Consider the following 27170-nt stretch of genomic DNA (forward strand, 5'->3'; position numbering starts at 1 on the left):
AGTGTACTTTTTCACAAACTTCATCAGTGGATGCTGCTGAGGGGAGGACAGCTCATAATAAAGTATGGCTGGAACTGAACAAATGGAATGGCATCCATTCGATTTGATACCATTCCACTTATTCCACTCCAGCCATTACCACAAGACAGTCATGCCATATTAAGGTACAACTTCATTAAGGATCTTCATCATTTCACATTAACAGATGTGAAACAGCGTATCTTCATGCTTTGCCCATATTTGTAGCCTAAAATGTCACTTTCATCTACTGACTCAGTGATAGTGTATTCGATTGACGTAATCAAGCCAGTAAAAAAATGGCGAGAAACCAAACAGAGAAGGAGAATGTCAGAACGTGTAAGTCGCCAACAACACGATTTGAAGCATTTAATGGTATGAGGTCAGCCTCTCTCTGCATTGTGTCCCTGATGCGATGTGTGTAGCCAGCTGACCCCCAATATGACATGACTGACGCTCTGTTGTATCAGGCTGTGTTGTTCAATATTGCCACTGTGCATCTGGAGAACCTCTGCTCTCCATGGAAACTCTCCCCAAGCTGATGTCATCCTCTCAAAAGCAATGGGACTCCACCCTGTTAGCAACACATTATCTGATATCTTCTACTCAGTAGTAGAAGTAGGCCTAATAGATTGTTTTGCCTTTTTTTCTCTCAACCTTCAGTATAGTGAATATTATATCCTATGCCTATCTATAATGGCTGTAAATGAAGATTTCCCAACTATCCTAATTCTTCGGGGCTATGAAGTTTAAATACTGGATTTGGATTAGTGTAATTGTAAGGTTGTCAAGGTTGTTATAAACAGGTTATACACCGGTTATACACCATGAACGGGTCTGCATCTACCAGCATGCAACGCTACACAACATCGTCTCCTTAACTACGCTTTTGGCAAAGCCAAGTAGAAGGCTTGTCTCTGAAAGGGCTCATTGTGTAGAGATGTGATTGTGTGTGTGTGCGGTGTAATCGGTGACGTATGAGTAGACTAGACTCTTTACTGTATTCGTTGGGTCAGCACTGCAGAGATTAGCTTGCTACACAGACAGGGATTCCTAAACCCGAATCATGCACATCGTCATTACAACTAAATGGGAGTGGAGCAGAAATTGTGCAAGATATGGATAGATTCCGTTGGTCCTATAAATATTGCGCGGTCGTTGCTTCGATTCAAGTTTCCACAAAGTCCCCCATTCCATTATAATGCTTCTCGAGGAATCGGCTCTTTGGAACCATCGTGGTGTGCTGATTTCCTCACGTGTGTTTTCTGTTAAAAGTGGCGAGGCTGGGATAAACACTGGGACATTTGCAAACAAAAAAAGGCATTAGCGCGGGTACATTTGTTTCGTTTTTTTTTTTTTGACTTGCTGTGATTTCTGAAGTCGAGGAGGAAGGTGTAACGTTAGATAGTTGTAGTAAAACCAAGCTGAAACATGGGGAACGCAGGGAGTATGGACCAGCAAACTGATTTCAGGGGGCATAACATGCCTCTGAAGCTGCCTATGCCGGAGCCAGGCGAATTGGAGGAGAGATTCGCAATCGTTTTGGTATGTTCACAAATTGAAAGTGCTTTCTTATCGAACCCTGATAAGTTTCCCATTTGTCTTTGCGCCATTCCTACTTTGAGCTGGCACCGCAGCGGTGTTGGTCCGACCGTTACCTAGCTACTCCGCTCAGTCGTCCTCTCAACTCAAACCATGTTCCACCGTTTGTGTTTAGCTACAGTAGCAAGCTAAGTTGGAATATCACGAGGAGATAGACGTTGCAACAATTTATCTCAAATATTTTCCCCCTTTCTTTGGTTTACTTGACACGTTTTTTTTCTTTCATTGATCGCATCAAATAATCAATGGGAGAGGGTAGAAAACCACGTGAACAAAATCTGTCACGCAAATTCATCCGAAAAGCACAAAATCCAAGTATCTATCTAGTAGTCTGTGAAGTCAATTACCTTTTGTTTTAGCGGTGAAGTTATACATGGAGGAAACTGAACTCTACTCAGCAAGTTGACTCCCTGGTTGATTTGATATGTAAACCTCAGCAATTTAAAGTAGGACAGCTGTTTGTTTGCCCCATCGGCCCTATCTTGCAAATTCGAAAATGCCTTTCTGAGTGGGACATTCAGTGTTCAGTGAGAATGCTTGTTTATCAGCCTGTATATGCCAAGGCTAGGTTTACTTGTACCTTCGCTGCTTCTGTAAATGTGATGTGTTAGCCAACTGTGTATACTAAAGAACCAATTGAACAGCTAGCGGTCTTCACAAAATTAGTAACCTAGCTAGTTGATTTAGGCTAATCCTGCTCAATTAATCTTATCTTCCATTTTCTGTACTTTAAGATAATACATACATTGCTTACTATACTACACATTTGCAGTGTTTCAGCATCCTAAAACATGGCATTACGTACCAAGCATAACACAACATAGCCTGTCCAGAGGTTCTGGGGGGTTAGATCAGTGAAGGGCTCAGGGTTGTAAAGCCTGGTTTTGTGATGTCGTGTAGATGTGGGTCAGACATGGTTGTAGTCAGACCTAATACTCCGCTACAAGGTGGCTAGGTGAGTCTGTTGTGGGACCTGGTCGCCTGCAACACAATTAGCCCAACACAGACCTACTAAGAAGGTTATACAGTGCCATGTGACTTCAGAGCTCCTGCAACGGTACCTGTCAGAAGGAACGGTTTGATTTAAGAAGGAACACTGTAACTAAACCTGTTTTACTCTGCGTTTCTGTGTTTTCCAATGTATTATGCCTTGGGCTATGGCCTGTTACTCTGTTTGCTGACTGGTGCTGGCCCAAGCCATTTAGACTGTTATTAGGCTACCTAATGGAGCAATTGTTTTTTACGTGGGAGTCACTAATACATGTCACAGTGTTCTCGTTGGGGTGTAATTGCTGCATGTTTCGGTGGAGAGGGAGGCAGGGAGCAGACCTCTGGCCGGAGGGGTGCCCTTACAAAAAAAAGATAACAGTTCTGAAACTGCAGTAAAAGTGCAGTAACTGCAGTCGACTGTTATTTTTGACTCAGTAATTGCAGCCTACTGCAGTTCTACTGCATTCTAACTACAGTTATACTACAGTGTACTGCAGTTATACAGCACTCTGACGGCAATCTTTTTTTTCGTAAGGGTGTGCGTCCCAAATGGCGCCCTATTCCCTATGTAATGCACTACTTTTGACCAGAACTCTCTGGGCCCTGGTCAAAAGTAGTGCACTGTGGAATAGAGTGCCATTTGAGCCACAGCCAGGGTTGACGTCACACTGCCTAGGCCTACCAGGGGATTGAAGGCTTCTTCCTAATCCGGTCTGCTTTTAGGATAACCTGGCTGCTTTTCATGATCCGTGAACAACACCAAGGAATGCCCGGCTTGAACGCCTGCCTGCCTGGCCTCCTTTTCAACTAACAAGCCTAAAAAAAGTAGACTAGAGGAACCAAATGTAACCACTTTACGACGCTATAGGAAGGATACTGTATCATTGAGTTCACTGAAACTGTTAGTTGTCGGTTAGCTTTTCCCGACACGCTCATAACCTGTATTTATTTTCCCCTGTAAAGGTCATTGATGGACTAATGAGTCATACTCTAAACGTATCCTATTAGTTAATGCTACTGGTTGAATCCCTTAAGCACAGGCTAAAATAACACAGTGGGTCTGGTTGCACCAGGAGTGATCAGTCGCTCACTGAAGAGGGATGGATGTGAGAATGAAGGAGTACCAGCTAGACTGGATCCTTGGGCGAGTTTAGTGTTTTAATCACCAGCACAGCGTTATTTACTGCTACTTAAACCCCGCTGATTGTCAGTAATGCCCGCTGGCCGGCGGCGCCACGAATTGCCCGAGTGTGCGTGTGACTCAGATGAGTGTGTCACTTCAGCCTGCAAGGCTAATGATTGAAAAACTGTATTGGGCCCCTCAATGATTGATCCAATACCACCATGCATCCTTCACTGATTGATAAGCATGGGTTAAACTGCAACAAGCAGAGGAGCAGTCAGCAGGAGGATGACGGTTTCACGGATTGGATGCTATATCACTTCCCATTTTTTTTCTTCACCAATGCGCAAAATCATTTTAATGATAAATAAATAAATAATTCAAATAAATCCTCAAAAATAAATCCTCATAAAGCCTCAAATAAATAATGAAACATGTTCAATTTGGTTTAAATAATGCAAAAACAAAGTGTTGGAGAAGGAAGTAAAAGTGCAATATGTGCCACGTAAGAAAGCTAACGTTTAAGTTCCTTGCTCAGAACAAGAGAACATATGAAAGCTGGTGTTTCCTTTTAACATGAGTCTTCAATATTCCCAGGTAAGAAGTCTTAGGTTGTAGTTATTATAGGAATTATAGGACTATTTCTCTCTATACCATTTGTATTTCATATACCTTTGACTATTGGATGTTCTTGTAGACACTTGTATTGCCAGTGTAACAGTATAGCTTCCGTCCCTCTCCTCGCTCCTCCCTGGGCTCGAACCAGGGACACAACGACAACAGCCACCCTCGAAGCAGCGTTACCCATGCAGAGCAAGGGGAACAACTACTCCAAGTCTCAGAGCGAGTGACGTTTGAAGCGCTATTAGCGCGCACCCCGCTAACTAGCTAGCCATTTCACATCACATCGTTACACCAGCCTAATCTCGGGCGTTGATAAGCTTGAAGTCATAAACAGCAGAGCTGCTGGCAAAACGCACAAAAGTGCTGTTTGAATGAATGCTTATGAGCCTGCTGGTGCCTACTATCACTCAGTCAAACTGCTCTATCAAATCATACACTTAATTACAACATAATAACACACCGAAATGCAAGCCGTAGGTCATTAATATGGTAGAATATGGAAAGTATCATCTCGAAAACAAGACGTTTATTCTTTCAGTGAAATACGGAACCGTTCCGTATTTTATTTAACGGGTGGCATCCATCAGTCTAAATATTCCTGTTTACATTGCACAACTTTCAATGTTATGTCATAATTATGTAAAATTCTGGCAAATTAGTTCGCAATGAGCCAGGCAGCCCAAACTGTTGCATATACCCTGACTCTGCATGCAATGAACGCGAGAGAAGTGACACAATTTCACCTAGTTAATATTGCCTGCTAACATGAATTTCTTTTAGCTAAATATGCAGGTTTAAAAATATATACTTCTGTGTATTGATTTTAAGAAAAGCATTGGTGTTTATGGTTAGGTACATGTTGGAGCAACGATAGTCCTTTTTCGCGAATGCGCACTGCATCGATTATATGCAACGCAGGACATGCTAGATAAACTAGTAATATCATCAATCATGTGTAGTTATAACTAGTGATTATGATTGATTAAGTGTAATGCTAGCTAGCAACTTACCTTGGCTTCTTACTGCATTCGCGTAACAGGCGGGCTCCTCGTGAGGCAGGTGGTTAGAGCGTCGGACTAGTTAACCGTAAGGTTGTAAGATTGAATCCCTGAGCTGACAAGGTAAAAATCTGTCGTTCTGCCCCTGAACAAGGCAGTTAACCCACCGTTCCTAGGCCGTCATTGAAAATAAGTATGTGTTTTTAACTGACTTGCCTAGTTAAATAAAGATTAAATAAAGGTGTAAAAAAAAAATGGCGTCCAAAATAACCGATTTCCGATTGTTATGAAAACTTGAAATCAGCCCTAATTAATCGGTCAACCTCTAATCCTGGTTGCATCACTGCCTGGTACGGCAATTGCTTGGCCTCCGACCGCAAGGCGCTACAGAGGGTAGTGTGTACGGCCCAGTACATCACTGGGGCTAAGCTGCCTGCTATCCAGGACCTCTACACCAGGCGGTGTCAGAGGAAGGCCCTAAAAAAACAGCAATGCTATATTGCAGTGGCTTATATATTTACATTTACTTTTGAGTAATTTAGCAGACATTCTTGTCCAGAGCAACTAGGGTTAAGTGGCTTGCTCAAGGGCACATCGACAGATTTTTCACCTAGTCGGCTCAGGTATTCAAACCAGCGACCTTTTGGTTACTGGCCCAATGCTCTTAACCGTTAGGCTACTTGCCGTCCTATACAAGGTCTTTTAAATAGCCATGGTAACAGAATGATGCTAGACTCAGATTTCACACTTTTAAATATATTTCAAACAAAAACCAATGATTGCAAAGTTCAATAAACCATACAACTCTATACACAAGGATGACTTTTAACAATTTCCACTGAAGATTTTACAAAAACACATTTACTTTATGAACAGTGCAGATGTAAGGTTTGGTAACAGAATGGCGGTTTGTGCTGTTTGTGCCGTCATTCTGTTACCAAACTTTACATCCGCACTGTTCTTAAAGTAAATGTTGTTTTTGTAAAATATTCAGTGGACATTGTTAAACGTTGTCCTTGTGCAGAGTCGTATGGTTTGTTTAACTTTGCAATCATTGATTTTTGTTTGACATGAGCTACATTTTAAAGTAAAAAAATCTTGAGTCAGCATCATTCTTTTGCTTTGGAATTGTCCCTTAAGCTTAGTTCAGATACATAAGAAGAGACACGACACAACGTTTTTTAAGGAGTCTGTATGATTTGAACGGCCTAGTTTTAGAACGTCTCATTTCGTCGGCTGGAGTTTCCAAGACTCAACATGTCAAATCTCTAGTCTCAAGCGAGACAGATTTATTTAGCCAAACAAAGAACAGTGCACTAATGCTCTGTGTTCAGCCAGGTAGGTAGCTAGCCAAACAGAGAGCTAGCTAGCTATTTTGCTGCACATAGCTAACCTAGTTTCCTGACATTCATCTGACAAGTCACAAAGTGTACCCTGTTTCTGGTGCATGTGTTCCATGACACTCAAGTTTGCTAAAGCACCTTGCTACAACAAGTGGCAACTTTGTTTCAAAGTTTCATCTGTCGTTTTAAAAGACACCGTTACCATGGAAATGGGCTCAACAGCACCTCTCATCTGCCCCGTCTTTAGTCAACCAGTTGTACAACACAACATTCTCAAACTAGCTCATTTTATCTCGTCTCATTTCATGTCGGCTGTTGTATCTGAACTGGGCTTTACAGTTCATTTTCCAAATGTATAAAAAAAATTTTTTGAACATGTTTAGCTCCCTCTTAATCTGAACATTAGCCATCTAGAGGGTAGCTGCTATGGCCTGACTAACTCCTACATTGAGAAACCAGGTGGAGTAAACAGGGTTGGGAGGGATTTGACTACATGAAAGCATTTGACCTCTCCATGCTCAGCTGACAACTGTGTTTTTTTTAGGCTATGCGTTGCACTCATTACAGCTTTATTCTGTTTAGGGTCACAATTTTTATTTTTTATTTTATTTATCTGTTTTTTTACCAGGTAAGTTGACTGAGAACACGTTCTCATTTGAAGCAACAACCTGGGGAATAGTTACAGGGGAGAGGAGGGGGATGAATGAGCCAATTGTAAACTGGTGATTAGGTGACCGTGATGGTTTGAGGGTCAGATTGGGAATTTAGCCAGGACACCAGGGTTAACACCCCTACTCTTACGATAAGTGCCATGGGATCTTTAATGAACTCAGAGAGTCGGGACACCCGTTTAACGTCCCATCCGAAAGATGGCACCCTACACAGGGCAGGCCCTGGGGCATTGGGATATTTTTTTTTAGACCAGAGGAAAGAGTGCCTCCTACTGGCCCTCCAACACCACTTCCAGGGGCATCTGGTCTCCCATCCAGGGACTGACCAGGACCAACCCTGCTTAGCTTCAGAAGCAAGCCAGCAGTGGTATGCAGGGTAGTATGCTGCTGGCTAGTAGCTGTGTAGTAACACTGTAATTACTCTACTAACATGTTGTTACATTGGCTAATAAATAGCCCAATTTGAGTGGATTTGTACACACCCAATTTGCAATTCATTAGGTACGCCCATCTAGTACCCGGTCGGACCCCCCTTTGCCTCCAGGACATCCTGAATTCTTTGGGGCAAGTTGTGGCATTCAAACGTTGCTCAATTGGTATCAAGGAACCAGACGTGTGCCAGGATAACATTCCCCACACCATTACACCACCGCCACCAGCCTGTACTGGCAGGATGTGGTCATGGAGTCATACTGCTTACGCCAAATCCTGACTCTGCCATCAGCCCACAGGACTGCCACTGACTGGATGTTATTTGTAGTGTTGTGGTTAGAGCGTTGGGCCAGTAACCGAAAGGTTGCAAGATCTAATCACCGAGCTGACAAGGTAAAAATCTGTCGTTCTGCCCCCGAACAAGGCAGTTAACTGTTCCTAGGCCGTCATTGAAAATAAGAATTTGTTCTTAACTGACTTGCCTAGTTAAATAAAGGTAAAATGTTGCTCAAAATCAAACAGTAACTGAATGCCTCGAATGCCTGTCTGCTTTATATAGCAGGCCACGTGACTCACTGTCTGTAGGGGCGAACCATTTTCATGAATGAGTGGTGTACTTAATAAACTGGCCACTGAGTGTATTTGTACTTGTACTGTAATCATAAGAATAGAGTCAACATTGAGAACAGATTTAGTGCACTACAGGTAGGCTTTTCCTGGAAAATTCCAGGCTTGCTGCTGGCTGATTCCACTAAGCCTAACTGTTTCCCCTGACAAAGCAAATTGCCTTCCATTGATACAGCTGCTGCAGGGGACTTGAAGCGACGGCTGAGATTTAAACTAGACATAATTGTCATGCAAGGCCTCCGTCAAGATAAGGCAAAGTATTTCACATACGACCTTGACCAGGGAGAGAAACAAGTATAATGTAAACGTCCATTATAAGCTTAGGCTACAGACTTGTAATCTTCCATGTAGATTTGATTAAATAGTAGGAATTTCATTTCCAATAACATGTTTTTGATGGAAAGGCTGTTTTTACTTGTAAGCCTAATCCTTTCTCTCTTAATACTTTCCGGCTGTAAAAATGTATATTTTGTGTGAATAGGCCACATGTCTGATTAGTGATGGGGAGAATAAATAAATACAGTATTGGGATAATTCTTTTTTTGTGATAGCCTACATCGTTAATATTATTATCAGATCTTCAACCAAAACCTAAACATTAGATAAAGGAAACCTGAGTGAACAAATAACACAACAATTCTATATTTATTTCATGAACAATGTAATGCAACACCCATTGCCTCTGCGTGAAAATGTATTTGCTCTCCCTTACACTCAATAATTCGTCACCTTTAGCTGCAATGCTTCCTGTAGTTGTTGATCAGTCTCTCATGTTGCTGCAAAGGAATTTTGGCCCACTCTTTCATGCATAACTGCTTTAACTCAGCAACATTTGTGGGGTTTCAAGCATGAACTGCTCATTTTAAGTCCTGCCACAACATCTTAATTGGGATTAGGGCTGGACTTTGACTAGGCCATTCCAAAACTTCCAAAACATTTTTTGTTGTTGTTGCCGTTTTCATGTAGACTTGTTGTGTGTTTTCCATCATTCTCTTGCGGCGTGACCCAGCTGTGCTTCAGCTTCAGCTCACAGACGGATGACCTGACATTCTCCTGTAGAATTATATGATACAGAGCAGAATTCAGGGTTCCTTCTATTAAGGCAAGTCATCCAGGTCCCGAGGCGGCAAAGCATCCCCAAACCATCACACTACCACCACAATATGTACAATAGTAACCTTAGGGTAATGAGTGAATTAAGGAGTAAATAACAATGGAACAATCTGGACATTTAAAAACGTTTTCTTTGCGTTGTGTACTTTTTGCTTGATCCGCCATTTTTGAAATATAACTAGTTAAACACTTTAAAAAGAAAAGTGGGCCACATGAGCAAAACTGAATGGATACCGTTTACAGTGGTTAAATACTATAAGTAGAGTAAAAAAAAGAAACTTGGAATCCAGTTTCCATGACAAGCTCCTCAAGTAGCCTAATGTACCTTCCTTGTAGCCACTACACTTGACTGGAAGTGTATGTGCTGATAAGTCTTTGTTTAAGCACCTTTCCTATTCGCTCTGAGTCAATTGTGGCTCTAGCTCTGGTCCGGGGAGTCGTTCGGGTGTGCTCTCGCGGTCCTTCGAACGACTCCCTGGACCAGAGCTATTGTGGCTCTAGCTCTTGTCTGGGGTGTCGTTCGGGTGTGCTCTAGCGGTCCTTCGACCGAACGACTCCCTGAACCAGAGCTATTGTGGCTCTAGCTCTGGTCTGGGGTGTCGTTCGGGTGTGCTCTAGCGGTCCTTCGACCGAACGACTCCCTGAACCAGAGCTATTGTGGCTCTAGCTCTTGTCTGGGGTGTCGTTCGGGTGTGCTCTAGCGGTCCTTCGACCGAACGACTCCCTGAACCAGAGCTATTGTGGCTCTAGCTCTGGTCTGGGGTGTCGTTCGGGTGTGCTCTAGCGGTCCTTCGACCGAACGACTCCCTGAACCAGAGCTATTGTGGCTCAAGAGCCCCACCATCCACTTAACAGCATTGCAGTTGAATGGCACTTGAGGTCTACATGAGCAGACAATGTACACTACCAGTCAAAATGTTTGGACACCTCCTCATTTCAGGGTTTTTCTTAATTTTGACTATTTCCTTCATTATGGAATAGTAGTGAAGACATCAAAACTATGAAATAGCACATACTGTATGGAATCATGTAGTAACCAAAAAAGTGTTAAACAAATCAAAATATATTTTATATTTGAGATTCTTCAGAGGCCACCTTTTGCCTTGATGACAGCTTTGCACACGCTTGGCATTCTCTCAACCAGCTTCATTAAGTTTGCAGATGACACAACAGTGGTAGGCCTGATCACCGACAACGATGAGACAGCCTATAGGGAGGAGATCAGAGCCCTGGCCGTGTGAGGGCCAGGTATGGCAACTGCTCGGCCTCTGACCACAAGGCACTACAGAGTGTAGTGCGAATCGCCCAGTACAGCACTGGGGAAAAGCTTCCTGCCATCCAGGACCTATATACCAGGTGGTGTCAGAGGAAGGCCCTAAAAATTGTCAAAGAAATAGGGTGGCCGGAGAGATAGATATATATATTTAACTGCATTGTTGGTTAGGGGCTCGTAAGTAAGCATTTCACTGTAAGGTCTACAGCTGTTGTATTCGGCATATGTGACTAATACAATTTGATTTGATGAGGTAGTCATCTAGAATTCACTTAACAGGTGTGCCTTGTTAAAAGTACATTTTGTGTAATTTCTTTTCTTCTCAGTGTGTTTGAGCCAATCGTTTGTGTTGTGACAAGGTAGGGGTGGTATACAGACGATAGCCCTACTTGATAAAAGACCAAGTCCATATTATGGCAAGAACAGCTCAAATAAGCAAAGAGAAACGACAGTCCATCATTACTTTAATGCGTGAAGGTCAGTCAATCCGTCCAATTTCAAGAACTTTGAAAGTTTCTTCAAGCGCAGTCACAAGAACCAACAAGCACTATGATAAAACTGACTCTCATGAGGACTGCCTGTCACAGTCGTCATAAAGGGGAGGCCAAGGCGCAGCATGGCAAGCGAACATAACTCTTTATTTAAAGAGAGAACACTGAACAGAACTAAACAAAGTGAAGCAATATGGCTAGTGCAGAACAGGCAACTAAACATAGAATAACAACCCACAAGGAATAACAACCCACCAAGGAATATGGCTACCTAAATATGGTTCCCAATCAGAGACAACGATAAACAGCTGCCTCTGATTGAGAACCAATCTAGGCAACCATAGACATATAAACACCTAGACTAGAAAAACCCCTAGACATACAAAAAAAACCTAGACATACAAAAAACCCTAGACAATACAAAAACTAAACAAACCACCCTTGTCACACCCTGACCTAACCAAATAATAAAGAAAACAAAGATAACTAAGGTCAGGGCGTGACACCGCCACAAGAAAGAAAGCACCCAGAGTTACCTCTGCTGCAGAGGACAAGTTCATTAGAGTTAACTACACCTCAGCTTGCAACCAAAATAAATGCTAACAGAGACATCTCAACATCAACGGTTCAGAGGAGACTGCGTGAATCAGGTCTCCATGGTCGAATTGCTGCCATGAAACCACGACTAAAGGATACCAATAATAAGAAGAGACTTGCTTAGGCCAAGAAACACGAGCAATAGACTTTAGACCGGTGGAAATCTGTCCTTTGGTCTGATGAGTCCAAATTTGATCTCTGCATGTGTGGTTCCCACCATGAAGCATGGAGAAGGTGTGATGGTGTGGGGGTGCTTTGCTGGTGACACTGTCAGTGATTTATTTAGAATTCAAGGCACTCTAAACCAGCATGGCTACCATAGCATTCTGCAGCTATATGCCATCCCATCTGGTTTGGGGTTAGAAGGACTAACCTTTTTTTCCCAACAGGACAATGACCCAAAACACACCTCCAAGAAGGAGAGTGATGGAGTGCTGCATCAGATGACCTGGCCTCCACAATCACCCAACCTCAACCTTATTCAAATCAAATCAAAATCAAATCAAATTGATTTATATAGCCCTTCGTACATCAGCTGATATCTCAAAGTGCTGTACAGAAACCCAGCCTAAAACCCCAAACAGCAAGCAATGCAGGTGTAGAAGCACGGTGGCTAGGAAAAACTCCCTAGAAAGGCCAAAACCTAGGAAGAAACCTAGAGAGGAACCAGGCTTTGTGGGGTGGCCAGTCCTCTTCTGGCTGTGCCGGGTGGAGATTATAACAGAACATGGCCAAGATGTTCAAATGTTCATAAATGACCAGCATGGTCGTATAATAATAAGGCAGAACAGTTGAAACTGGAGCAGCAGCACGGTCAGATGGACTGGGGACAGCAAGGAGTCATCATGTCAGGTAGTCCTGGGGCATGGTCCTAGGGCTCAGGTCCTCCGAGAGAGAGAAAAAAAGAGAGAATTAGCGAGAGCATATGTGGGGTGGCCAGTCCTCTTCTGGCTGTGCCGGGTGGAGATTATAACAGAACATGGCCAAGATGTTCAAATGTTCATAAATGATCAGCATGTTCGAATAATAAGAAGGCAGAACAGTTGAAACTGGAGCAGCAGCACGGCCAGGTGGACTGGGGACAGCAAGGAGTCATCATGTCAGGTAATCCTGGGGCATGGTCCTAGGGCTCAGGTCCTCCGAGAGAGAGAAGGAGAGAATTAGAGAACGCACACTTAGATTCACACAGGACACCGAATAGGACAGGAGAAGTACTCCAGATATAACAAACTGACCCTAGCCCCCGACACATAAACTACTGCAGCATAAATACTGGAGGCTGAGACAGGAGGGGTCAGGAGACACTGTGGACCCATCCGAGGACACCCCCGGACAGGGCCAAACAGGAAGGATATAGCCCCACCCACTTTGCCAAAGCACAGCCCCCACACCACTAGAGGGATATCTTCAACCACCAACTTACCATCCTGAGACAGGGCCGAGTATAGCCCACAAAGATCACCGCCATGGCACAACCCAAGGGGGGGCGCCAACCCAGACAGGATGACCACATCAGTGAATCAACCCACTCAGGTGACGCACCCCTTCCAGGGATGGCATGAGAGAGCCCCAGTAAGCCAGTGACTCAGCCCCTGTAATAGGGTTAGAGGCATAGAATCCCAGTGGAAAGAGGGGAACCGGCCAGGCAGAGACAGCAAGGGCGGTTCGTTGCTCCAGAGCCTTTCCGTTCACCTTCCCACTCCTGGGCCAGACTACATTCAATCATATGACCCACTGAAGAGATGAGTCTTCAGTAAAGACTTAAAGGTTGAGACCGAGTTTGCGTCTCTGACATGGGTAGGCAGACCGTTCTATAAAAATGGAGCTCTATAGGAGAAAGCCCTGCCTCCAGCTGTTTGCTTAGACATTCTAGGGACAATTAGGAGGCCTGCGTCTTGTGACCGTAGCGTACGTGTAGGTATGTACGGCAGGAGCAAATCAGAGAGATAGGTAGGAGCAAGCCCATGTAATGCTTTGTAGGTTAGCAGTAAAACCTTGAAATCAGCCCTTGCTTTGACAGGAAGCCAGTGTAGAGAGGCTAGCACTGGAGTAATATGATCAATTTTTTGGGGGTTCTAGTCAGGATTCTAGCAGCCGTATTTAGCACCAACTGAAGTTTATTTAGTGCTTTATCCGGGTAGCCGGAAAGTAGAGCATTGCAGTAGTCTAACCTAGAAGTGACAAAAGCATGGATTAATTTTTCTGCATCATTTTTGGACAGAAAGTTTCTGATTTTTGCAATGTTACGTAGATGAAAAAAAGCTGTCCTTGAAATGGTCTTGATATGTTCTTCAAAAGAGAGATCATGGTCCAGAGTAATGCCGAGGTCCTTCACAGTTTTATTTGAGACGACTGTACAACCATTAAGATTAATTGTCAGATTCAACAGAAGATCTCTTTGTTTCGTGGGACCTAGAACAAGCATCTCTGTTTTGTCCGAGTTTAAAAGTAGAAAGTTTGCAGCCATCCACTTCCTTATGTCTGAAACACATGCTTCTAGCAAGGGCAATTTTGGGGCTTCACCATGTTTCATTGAAATGTACAGCTGTGTGTCATCCGCATAGCAGTGAAAGTTAACATTATGTTTTCGAATAACATCCCCAAGAGGTAAAATATATAGTGAAAACAATAGATGGTTTGGGATGAGTTGGACCACAGAGTGAAGGGAAAGCAGCCAACAAGTGCTCAGCATATGTGGGAAGTCCTTCAAGACTGTTGGAAAAGCATTCCAGGTGAAGCTGGTTGAGAGAATGCCAAGAGTGTGCAAAGCTGTCATCAAGGGCAAGGCAGAGGGTGGCTACTTTTAAGAATCTCAAAAAAGTTTGCCATCACTGGCTATCCCCATATGTGTTATTTCATACCTTTGATGTCTTCCCTATTATTTCACAATGTAGAAAATATCAAAAATAAAGAAAAACCCTTGATTGAGTTGGTGTTTCCAAACTTTACTGGTATGTGTGCCTATTTGTCACTTCATGAACAGTGTAGCCAATTATACTTTGTCTATCTAATGTAACCTTCGGCACAGTCTGCTTTGTCCCTTGCTGTAGTTGCTTGCATTGCCATAGTTTCTTGTATTTTCTAGTGAGCTCTGTCATACTGAATGTCCCTCCATTGATCACTGGCTAGCCCCTCTGTTTTTGTAAGCATGACGAAGACTGCTCATTACACTGTAAGGCACAGTTTTCATGCAAAATGTGGACTTTTTATGGGAACATGCTTGGCATTTAGTAGTCTCTTTCACTCAGGAGCATGTCTGTACGCTCTTACCTGGTTGCCATAGCACCCATGACATGAGTGTTGGCTGTTTCGACATATGAAAGAATTAATGAGATGGCTCGCACTAGACTAAAGGTTTGGAAATCATATTTTTCCCTGTTTCCTAAACATAACAAGGTTGACATTTTCTCCTGAAGGGCAAGTGATGTACATTTGAATTTGTTTCTCAACTCTGATTTAACGGTGTTTCATTTCTCATCAAGCGTGACTCCAACAATTAGCCAATCAGTTAAGGGAGTCAAAACTAAATGGCTTTTGTGTCTTTAGAAAGTCCCCTACTTGTGATGGTTATTATCTAAACCAGGGATGGGCAACTTTGATGGGCATGGGGGCCACCAAAAAAATCTAAACTCATCAAGAGGGGCTGCAGTGGCTTGCACGTCTGCATACCCACATCCATACCCCCCACATGCAGTCAGAGCCAGCCCTAGCCTTTTGGAGGCCCTAAGCTAAATGCTTTTTTTTTTTTTTTGAAAAAGGAAAAATTGATCCACGGCCCTAAAAAAAGGCTAGCAGTTACCTGTCCCTGATCTAAACCATTGGGAAATCATCAATCTACCCTAGAGTATGTGAGTCACATGCAATGTGTATGCTTCACATGGGAACACAGGAAGGTGACACGATGCAGCAGAAATGTAGCCTTTTAGGCCTATGTTGCTTTTCCTCTGCTTCAAGTAACCACTGGCCTCTCATGGAAATATCGTGTTCACCATGTTAAAACACGGATGGATCTTGATTTAGTCATTGCTGTATTCCCTGGCTTGCCTGGGAGGCAGAGAAGTTTGAAGCAGTTTTTGGGACTTGCTTAAATGCCATATGGGGCTAAGGGCTTAGCTTTTGTTATAGACTTCTCAATAGTCTGACCAGATTACATATAAGCCGCTTTGCTTAAAGGCAGCCAAAGGGCCATGATCTGCGAATTGCTCCATTTTGGTAAACGTGGGCTACTGTTTGGAAAAGTTCTTTTTTTCTTCTCAATTCAAGCGTCCTTGGTCGAACCAGCTAGGCGTGTTCTCAATGAGCCTTTTTAAAGTATCCTACCTTTCTCTTTGGCTACTCAGTATATCTTTTGAGAAAGGAAATGCAAACAGATGTAAAGAAGAAATAAATGAATAGCCAGCATTCTTTGCATTTTTCATGCTGACTCTGCATTAAAAGAGCAGAACAATGGGTATTCTCTATGCAGCAGAGGGCTAACAGTAGCTGGGGAACAAAGCTGCTCGTTATTCTGTAGGAGGATGGAGCCTGGCACTAACCCCCGGCCCGACAGGCAGCTAGGCTTGTGGCTGTTCCTTCCGGGTCCAGGGGCCAGCTCCGTCCACAGCGTTGAGGCTGGGGCTGCTTCCGTCCCATCACTGGGGGTGCTGGGTCGTTCAGGGGATTGATTGAGAGGCAACAGGCAACGTGGTGTCGGACGTCCAGGGTGCTGCCGAACTAAGGTCCCTAATTAGCCGTGGCAGCGAGGAACACTAAACTGTTACTGGTGAGAAGTAGTAGGGCTAGTGATCCAGCCAGAGGCACATTGGCCATTCAAACCCGTCACAAGTCTTAGGCTGCTGTGGTGTGTGATGTGCTTTTTAAAGCCTACACTGCAGGCAGCCAGCAGAGCTTGAAAGCCTTGCTCCCTCCGCTGGCACAGAATCATCTGGTTGTGTGGGAACCAGCCTTTTGGATGTGTGCAAGAAGCGTTGGGTCGAAACTGTTGGGGACTGCAATCGTTGTTGTTGTGCTCAATTCAATTTGGGCATTTGCGCCTTGGCGGTGGTTTTGGATAATGTCTAATTTTATACCATGCTTTTGCGTGGGCTGTAGAGAGTTAGGCTACTGTATAGGTAGGCATAAATGACTTGGGCCAAGTTAGCAAATCTTGTAGCCTAAGCTATAGCCTAGTAATTTGAATTAGTTTAAATAGATGTAAATTCAATCACTCACACATTCTTTCAAACCTAACTTCTAGACCTAACCAGTCCTGCTGAGTTGTTTTTGTAAAGTGCCCAGTCTAGGACCAAAAGGCTCAGCTTCTACCCACAAGCCATAAGACTGCTGAACAATTAATCAAATGGCCACCCGGACTATTTACATTTTTACACTGCTGCTACTTGCTGATTATTATCGATCCATAGTCACTTTACAAATTACCTCGACAACGTGTACCCCCGCACATTTTTTTTGTGTTACTTTTTGATATAAACTCAACAAAAAAGAAACATCCTCTCAATGTCAACTACGTTTATTTTCAGCAAACTTAACATGTGTAAATATTTATATGAACATAACAAGATTCAACAACTGAGACAAAAACTGAACAAGTTCCACAGACATGTGACTAATAGAAATGTAATAATGTGTCCCTGAACAAAGGGGGAGGGTCAAAATCAAAAGTAACCGTCAGTATCTGGTGTGGCCACCAGCTGCATTAAGTACTGCAGTGCATCTCCTCCTCATGGACTGCACCAGATTTGCCAGTTCTTGCTGTGAGATGTTACACCACTCTTCCACCAAGGCACCTGCAAGTTCCCTTGACATTTCTCGGGGGAATGGCCCTAGCCCTCACCCGCCGATCCAACAGGTCCCAGACGTGCTTAATGGGATTGAGATCCGGGCTCTTCACTTGGCATGGCAGAACCCTGACATTCCTGTCTTGCAGGAAATCACGCATAGAACAAGCAGTAGGCTGGTGGCATTGTCATGCTGGAGGGTCATGTCAGGATGAGCCTGCAGGAAGGGTACCACATGAGGGAGGAGAATGTCATCCCTGTGTCGCACAGCGTTGCCTGCAATGACAACAAGCTCAGTCCAATGATGCTGTGACACACTGCCCCAGACCATGACGGACCCACGACCTCCAAATCGATCCCGGCTCAGAGTACAAGCCTCGGTGTAACGCTCATTCCTTTGATGATAAACGCGAATCCGACAATCACCCCTGGTGAGACAAAACCGTGACTCGTCAGCGAAGAGCACTTTTTGCCAGTGCTGTCTGGTCCAGCGACGGCCCATAGGCGACGTTGTTGCTGGTGATGTCTGGCCCTCAGTCCAGCCTCTCTCAGCCTATTGCGGACAGTCTGAGCACTGATGGCGGGATTGTGCATTCCTGGTGTAACTCGGACAGTTGTTGTTGCCATCCTGTACCTGTCCCGCAGGTGTGATGATCGGATGTACCGATCCTGTACAGGTGTTGTTACACGTGGTCTGCCACAGTGAGGACGATCAGCTGTCTGTCCTGTCTCCCTGTTGCGCTGTCTTAGGCGTCTCACAGTACGGACGTTGCAATGTATTGCCCTGGACACATGCCTCATTGCAGCATGGCTAAGGCACGTTCACGCAGATGAGCGGGACCCTGGGCATCTTTCTTTTGGTGTTTTTCAGAGTCAGTAGAAAGGCCTTTTTAGTGTCCTAAGTTTTCATAACTGTGACCTTAATTGGCTACCATCTGTAAGCTGTTAGTGTCTTAACGACTAGAGATTGACCGGTTATGGCCGATTAATTAGGGCCGATTTCAAGTTTTCATAACAATCGGTAATTGCCATTTTTGGACACCGATTATGGCCGATTATATTGCAATCCACAAGGAGACTGCGTGGCAGGCTGACCACCTGTTATGCGAGTGCAGGCAGCAAGGAGCAATGGTAAGTTGCTAGCTAGCATTAAACGTATCTTATAAAAAACAATCAATCTTAACATAATCACTAGTTAACTACACATGGGTGATGATATTACTAGTTTAACTAGCTTGTCCTGCATTGCATATAATCAATGCGGTGCCTGAAACTGTGTCACTTCTCTTGCGTTCAGTGTAAGCAGAGTCAGACCATTTCTTCCTAACAAGGAACGTAATTATTTTTGCCATAATTTGACATAATTATGACATAACATTGAAGGTTCTGCAATGTAACAGCAATATTTAGACTTAGGGTTGCCAGCCGGTCGATAAAATATGGAACGGTTCCGTATTTCACTGAAAGAATAAACGTTTTGTTTTCGAAATGATAGTTTCCGGATTTGACCATATTAATGACCTAAGGCTCGTATTTCTGTGTGTTTATTATATTATAATTAAGTCTATGATTTGATATTTGATAGAGCAGTCTGACTGAGCGGTGGTAGGTAGCAGCAGGCTCGTAAGCATTCATTCAAACCGAACTTTCCTCTGTTTGCCAGCAGCTTTTCGCAATGCTTGAAGCACAGCGCTGTTTATGACTTCAAGCCTATCAACTCCCGAGATTAGGCTGGCAATACTATAGTGCCTATAAGAACATCCAATAGTCAAAGGTCTATGAAATACAAATGGTATAGAGAGAAATAATCCTATAATAACTACAACCTAAAACTCCTTAGCTTGGAATATTGAAGACTCATGTTAAAAGGAAACACACCAGCTTTCATATGTTCTCATGTTCTGAGCCAGGAACTTAAACGTTAGCTTTCTTACATGACACATATTGCACTTTTACCTTCTTCTCCAACACTGTGGTTTTGCGTCATTTAAACCAAATTGAACATGTTTAATTATTTATTTGAGACTAAATAGATGTTATTTATGTATAGACAGACGGTAGGCACTAAAAAGACCTTTCTACTGACTCTGAAAATAAAAGTGTTCATTGTTCATTCGGTATTGTTGTAATTGTCATTATTACAAATATATATATAAACAAAAATCAGCCGATTAATCGGTATCTGCTTTCTTTGTTCCTCCAATAATCGTTATCGCCGTTGTTATCGCCGTTGAAAAATCATAATCAGTCGACCTCTATTAACGACCGTTCCACAGGTGCATGTTCATTAATTGTTTATGGTTCATTGAACAAGCATGGGAAACAGTGTTTAAACCCTTTACAATGAAGATCTGAGAAGTTATTTGGATTTTTACGAATGATCTTTGAAATACAGGGTCCTAAAAAAGGGACATTTCTTTTTTTGCTGAGTTTATATATATATATATATATTTCACATTAGTTTATTTAGTCAATTCTTTCTTAACTGCATTGTTGGTTATGGGCTTGCAAGTAACCATTTCACGGTAATGTCTACTACACCTTTTGTATTCGGCCCATGTGACAAATATAATGTGATTACATTTTTTATTTGATTTAATGATTGAATCTAGAACAGTAGTCTTTTGTATTGGTTCTTTCTTAGCTGTTGATCTACCCTAGCGTAATGAGCAGGTGTAGGGTGAGGCAAGTTAGACATGGTCCAGCTTGGCTCCTTTATGTTGAGCACAGCCAGTTACAGCCAGTCTTCAGTGTGGCCCAGTCCAGCCCTACTGGCACAACAACAGGCCCCACAACAATAGGAGAGGAGGCTCACGGTTGTTACTCTGCCTCTGAAGTAAACTGCCTCATGGAGTGGTTCTGTACACAGTCCAAGGTAACAGCTGTTTGAAACGGCACCATATGAGACACTGTTTAGACTGTCTTATGTAAAAGTGTTGGTGTTTTCTGTTTTGTCATTTTGAGTTGTTTTATGTTCTAGCTGAACTTTATCTGAAGTTCAACCGTGTGATTAAAGCCAACCATGCTTCAAGCTCTCTTAAAACAGGAGAAAACATTTTACACTGAGGTCATTCAGATAAATTTGAATCTGTGTCCTGGCACCAGAGGCTATGTTGTCTAGTGTTGCCATTTTGATTCCAAGGATTTACATGCTATCAAAGGTTTTTACTTCTGACAGTATATAAAATGGTGACTGGCTCTATCAAATAATCCCAGACCATTTAAGCAAATATTTCCTTCATTTTCCATACCTCTGCAGATTCCAGCTTGTCTACAAATGAATCATTTATATGTTGGATTCACGTCTCCATCTCAACCAAGAATCAACGTCAAAGAAGAGGACTAAATCAAATCAAACTTTATTAAAAGTTTATTTTGATGTAGTCCTATTCTTTAACTTTGTCTGCAAATGACTAACTGGAATTAAAGAAGTTAAAGAATATGGCTAAATCTAATAACTTTAAATGCATGGATTGTCTATGTCAAATTGGTTATAATGAGGACATAATCGCGTGGTTGAAATTTCACCCTCAAAACAACTGCAATCCAGGTCATAACAACAAAAATCCTATGTATTTTCCACAGATTCTACGTCACAATACGTTGACAAATTACATTGAAACAACATTGATTCAACTATTTTGTGGCCAGTGGGTTCTGCTTATCATAGTTATTAGATCCCGGATCTACTGATGCTAAAATATTTAGGCTTTTGGAGAAGGCTCTGCAGACTAATTTTCCCCTCGGTTCTGATTGATGGACAACCCGACCGGTGAAGTTCTCTTGAGACATTTGTTGCCTTCTGAAGCTGCCTGAGTAAAAGGAGGGTTTTGTAGGGTAAGCTCATGCCAGAAGCAACATCTGCAGTGAAAATGGGAGGTTGTGCCTTGTCAGAGTTTGATATAGGCCTCAGTGACCACCTTAGACTCCAAATACTACAGCAATCTGTTTTTACAGGTTTATTGGACTGAAGACTGGCCTCCCACAGCATGCACACCCACTGTCAACATCCTATTTTAGTTGATATACTTCAAACATTTTGTAACTCCGTATAGGCCACTTTTTCCTCTAATGCTGAGTTTTCTTGTATTAAGTTTCCAGATAACTAGGCCCATGCTTTGATATGCAAGCCTAACCTCTCGATGTGTTTGTGATACGGGTGCATATTTCTACCGTGGGTACCTGTAGCTCATTGTCAATTTCACATTTTAGTAATCTTATCCAGAGTGCCTTACAGGAGAAATGAGGGTTAAGTGCCTTGCTCAAGGGCACATCGGCAGATTTTTCACCTAGTCGGCTCAGGGTTCAAACCAGCTACCATTTGGTTACTGGCAACACACTCTTAACCACTAGGCTACCTTTGTTAGGAACTCCTCCGAGTTCTCCGTTGAAGAGATGAGCGTCTCAGATGTGGGCCTGATCACTGCGTCAGTTTTACATGGTTAAATGGGTCCTTTGCCTTCTATCTGTTATTCAGTTCTCTTTGTCAGAACTGGGGTCCCTGGTACTGTCAGAACTGGGGTCCCTGGCACTGTCAGAACTGGGGTCCCTGGCACTGTCAGAACTGGGGTCCCTGGCACTGTCAGAACTGGGGTCCCTGGCACTGTCAGAACTGGGTTCCCTGGCACTGTCAGAACTGGGGTCCCTGGCACTGTCAGAACTGGGGTCCCCCTGGCACTGTCAGAACTGGGGTCCCTGGCACTGTCAGAACTGGGGTCCCTGGCACTGTCAGAACTGGGCTCCCTGGTACTGTCAGAACTGGGGTCCATGGCACTGTCAGAACTGGGGTCCCTGGCACTGTCAGAACTGGGGTCCATGGCACTGTCAGAACTGGGGTCCCTGGTACTGTCAGAACTGGGGTCCCTGGCACTGTCAGAACTGTTATCGGTGCTGCCGAGAACAGTTTGGAGGAGGCACTGATGTAGCTAGGTAGAGGCTAACCGGCTTTGACAGCTCTGAAAACAAGTGGGCCAGTAAGGTGGCGAGGCTACCTTCTGCTACTGTACCATCCTCTGTTTTCCACATCAGCGAGCCGGAAAAAAAAGAGACGGCATGTTTTAGTTTTCCGTCCTCACAGTTGTGCCTGAAAGAGAAACTATTTAGCAGTTCTTATGTCTGAACCGAAGCCCACACTCAAACCAGACGCCCTTAGAGGGGTATCAGAACTGGTTAGATGAACAGGACCAAGATGAACCGGACCACGGTGCGTAGTGTTGATTTGCCACCTACTCAGATTAAATAAGAAACTAATACATTGCTCTAAATCTCAACTGATAGTTTATCAATAGATTATAACCATGTGCTGAGTAAAGGCTTGTTCTATACCCATCTCATTATTTTAAATCAACGTTTCAGGCAAAAATTGTGTCCAGGTGACTGACGGATATAAAAAAAAAAGTTGCCATTTCCCCTGCAAGTTACACTCTTAACAACCCAGTCAAAAATCACAAAGTGTCTTCACTTTCTCCAAATGAAACCCAAATGGCCGTGGTCGGTCACGAGTGAGCAGTGTCTCGGTTGAAAGCCTTGCCACCCACGGTTTGGACCATGTCAGGAATGTTCCCTCCCTGGGATTTGACTCGCACTGCCTTGACGGTAGAGTCTTAATGGCTCCCAGACTGGCCCTGTTGAACCAGCAGTAAACTACTATGTCTTGGGCTATCTGATATGATAAAGTAGAGGCAGACCCCTGGGCCTGAGCAGTCTGCCTCGAAGCTCCAGGGTGCCGATCAGGTCAGATCCTGAGGTGGATGCTTCTCGGCTTCATGAAGGTGACTGCATGCAAGAGTAACGTCAAACTTAGCCTAGACATTTTAGACACTCGTATGATAGGAAGTCTACAAATAGCAGGGTTTTTTTTCTTCAGAAAGCTCCTTCGTAAAGATCAGGCATCAGTGCTTGGTCAGCCTTCCATCGTTTGGACCAACATGTTCTGAGCCCGTAACCCAATGGGCTTAAGAAATAATGCTGCTGATGTATGACCACGGTTAGACGGTCGCTTTATGCGGTGCTGTGTCTTTGGGATGACGTAGAAATAGAACAAAGCAGATTAGGATGAAAAAGATGAAGGGTTGGAACTACCAGTCCTGAACTTCATCGAGGTGCGCTCCTCATTTCAAGCAAAGTGTCATCAATGTTGTCGATTTCAAAACGCACAGGACCATAAGTATGTGTCAAAACGATCTTCTATTCATTGGGATTGAAATGGGTTCCCACCTAGTGTGGAGATGGACACACTTCCGCAACTTGAGCTCTTGTTCTTTTAAAAAAATAAATAAATAAAAAAACTTGGACAACTTTAATCCATTCAACAATGTGTCTCGTATTCTGATTCTGATATTTTCAAAACGTAACTCTTTCTCAAACAGGGACACTCAGGCGCTCTATTGATGAGTGAAGCAGTTCATGTAGCGTATTAGGCTCATCGGCATTCAGCTTGGAATAGCACCCTGGCAGACACCTATTCACCTGGGAGCACGTTCTGGCCATGGAAGTTGAGACAAAGGAGGATATAGCCTACATTATAAGTTGAAATTCTTGAAATGTGTGGAAAAATATTAAGCCGCCAAGTTGGCGACAGTAATCATATTAGCATTGCGATGTTATTATGAAGCAGACTTGCAGCAAATGTCTCCACATTTGTTTCGGCTCACATTCCTGTGAACACCTCTCCAAACGTATGCATATCCCGTCATGGAGGTGGGTGGTTGTTTTGGGCTAGGTCAGGGGCAGAGCCAGGGGCCGGGCAGGGGGGTCCTCGGGATTACATGGCTAATCTGAGGACAGACGAGGGACACCTGTGCCCCCACATAATTCAGACTGGAGGATTATGGCGCCACACTGCGCTAATGTGGGGAGGACGCTTGGCTGGGCTTGGCAAGGAGACACAGACAGACTGGGTTACTGGAGGGAGGGCCAGAGTGGAGGGAACTCCTGAGGGAGGGACAGCGAAGTGCTGCCCGATGGCTCTCTCTGGCAGTCATCCACACTATTATGACCCGACTGTTGCAGCCACGTGTATCTGACCGTCTGAGAGAACACGGCACGCACAGTCAACCCCTGAATGTTGAGCAACTCTTAGATTATTGTTACTACGTCAACTCGTCGATACCGGAATTGACTCTCTACAGAATCAAAGTGCATGTTGCGGTCTACAGGCTGTTTAGTCAAAAAGCCAACAGAGATGCGAGCCGATAGCTTTGATTGTTCTACTATGCAACAGAATGGAATTTGATTAGCGGGCGTCGTGTCATCAGCATTCTCCTCTCTTGTGGGTTTATCCCCTCACACTGTCTGGTCTGGTGTGCGCAGCACAGCGCTGATCCAACCCACTCTGCCTTCGCCTTGGCTGGGAAAGCCATCTCATGTCGGCCCTGGACTGGATACACGGCTCAGGAAACGCTGAGGAAAAAGAGTCATGTGGGAAAGCTAAACGGAGAGGCCTGGCTGGCTGGCTGGCTGGCTGGCTGGCTGAAGAGGAGCCCACTCCAGTCCCAGATTCAGTGCTGTGTGTGCGTCTGTGCGACAGCTGAACAAAGAGCACAGCCATCTCGCCAAACCATGAGGATCAGAAAAGCCTCCAGTACGTTCTCCTAGTCTGTCCTATTCCACAGCTATACTACAGTTGTATTACAAAATACTACTGGTATACTACAACTATACTACATATATAGTACAAAAATATAAGTACAGCTATTCTACAACTATACTACAGCTCCCTGAATCCTCCTGACATGATTGCATGCAGTGGATGCGGGCCCGGATCTCATGATTGCACTGTAGGCGGGTAGGAGGGCCCAGCAGTCCAGAAGATCATCCGACAGGTCCTGGATCAGTGGCAGGAGGGCAGGAGGAGAGAGCGGCATGCGCTATCCCTCATTGTAGTTAGACAGTCCCCTGGGTCTTATCAATCAAGGCAAAGAAATGATCTGAGGGGACGCGGGCGGGGAGAGTTGCTGCATGGCAGACACTTTTTCTATCTTCTCAATCATTTGTTGTCCGTGTAAAAAGTTACTCTGAGCGTCTAAATGATTCGTATTGCGCCCGGCTAGCTATGCTATGAAGCATTTTTGGAAGTTCTATTAAGGGTTAGATTGTCTTGATATAGCAAAAAAATATATGTGTTGAATGTTGCATGGCCAGTTAATTAGTTCCATTACCCAATAGGTGTTTTGTTTTATTCCTTTTGACATATTTGCATGACTTGCAGGTGTTTTTCTAGAGGGGAACTCAGAGCTGGCAATCGGGTGTACACTGAGGATGTCACTGTCCTCTTGAAGACGAGGTTAATGAATCCTGTCAGAAATAGACAGACGCTGTTGAACTTCCTTCTGGGCCTCAGCCATTTTCCAATGATTTACCAGTGCGTTCAGTAAGGTTGGAGATCAGAGTTCCCAAGTTGGCTCTTTTATAGACTAATCACATGGCTATGTAAGAAGTTGGCATACTGCTTTTATCCAACGCCCTGTTTCAGATTTTTTTTCACCTTTGAAAAGCTTGACTCACTCTTCCAAGCCGAGAAATGAATTAGCCTAATTGACGTAGCCTATCTCAAAGTGAAGGCATAGCCCGTGTTCGGTGAAGGTTCTCTGCTGGTCTGTGACGACAGCAAATGAAGCAAAAGAAAGAAAGAAATCATGTTTTTTGTTTTGTTTTGTTGTTGTAGCTGTCGGAGGCCATTTTCCTTGGACCTCCAGGGAGGTGGAAGGGTTGAGCCAAGTGCCGTCTGTCTGTCTGCCTGGCCTGTATGACTCATGTAATGGGAGGCTGGCGCAGAGCTCCTGCTCGGTCCCCTGTGTCTGTGGTCTGTATGGCACACTGAGTTTAAATCAACATCTGGGCTGTTTATTTAAAGGTGATGGATTCGTTAGTCAATGGAGGTCCTCATTCGCGGTGCACGGAGGGGACTGGATTTCCCGTCCACCGCTTAAACACAGAGAATGTGTATTTCACGAAGGTTGTCCACATGGTGCGTTTTTACGTGCCACGCGGGCCAGGGTTGCCGGATATCCGTCACACTTTTTAGCCAGGAGTTCAAAAGGAGAATGTCCTGCACCAATGGGCTCCTATTCTCAGCGGGGGATTTTGCAATTCAGTAGTATGAAGTAAGTCTTCACAGACCCTTGTGTTTTCACGAGGCCGAATGTGACCTTGGATTGATCTTTCTTCCTCAGAGAAGACACATTTACACCAAATGCGGCTTGCTACTACTGAACGGACCATGTATTGCCTAGATGTTAGCGAAAACGTTAGACCCTTTTAGAAGCTGAAGAGGAACACCAGCCCAGTGTACAGAAAATGCCTCAGGTAGTCAAACCGGGAAGGCCAAGAAATGACACGCATGTTTCGTTCTGCCGAATTAGCTATCTCTGCCTTTCAGTTTGTTCAAGACTATTTTTTAACTTGTGTAACGCAGCTTTTTTTGTACACTGGGATTGTGTTGACAACGGGAGGCTACTTCAAAACACCGGGAGACAATTTAAAGAGTAGTG

At 43.9% G+C, this 27170-nt stretch overlaps 1 protein-coding gene across 2 annotated transcripts in view; it reads left to right on the top strand.

The window, feature by feature from the left end:
- The first annotated feature begins 972 nt into the window (after positions 1 to 972).
- The window catches only part of LOC112234153 (formin-like protein 2), a 76195-nt gene continuing 49997 nt past the window's right edge, over positions 973 to 27170 (top strand). For both annotated transcript variants that reach the window (XM_042315987.1, XM_042315996.1), the window contains exon 1: positions 973 to 1563. In XM_042315987.1, coding sequence (XP_042171921.1) covers positions 1450 to 1563 — 114 coding nt within the window. In that variant the 5' untranslated portion in view covers positions 973 to 1449. The remainder of the gene's footprint in view (positions 1564 to 27170) is intronic.

This window comes from Oncorhynchus tshawytscha, linkage group LG03 (genome assembly GCF_018296145.1).
Source record: "Oncorhynchus tshawytscha isolate Ot180627B linkage group LG03, Otsh_v2.0, whole genome shotgun sequence".
Lineage (NCBI taxonomy): Eukaryota > Metazoa > Chordata > Actinopteri > Salmoniformes > Salmonidae > Oncorhynchus > Oncorhynchus tshawytscha.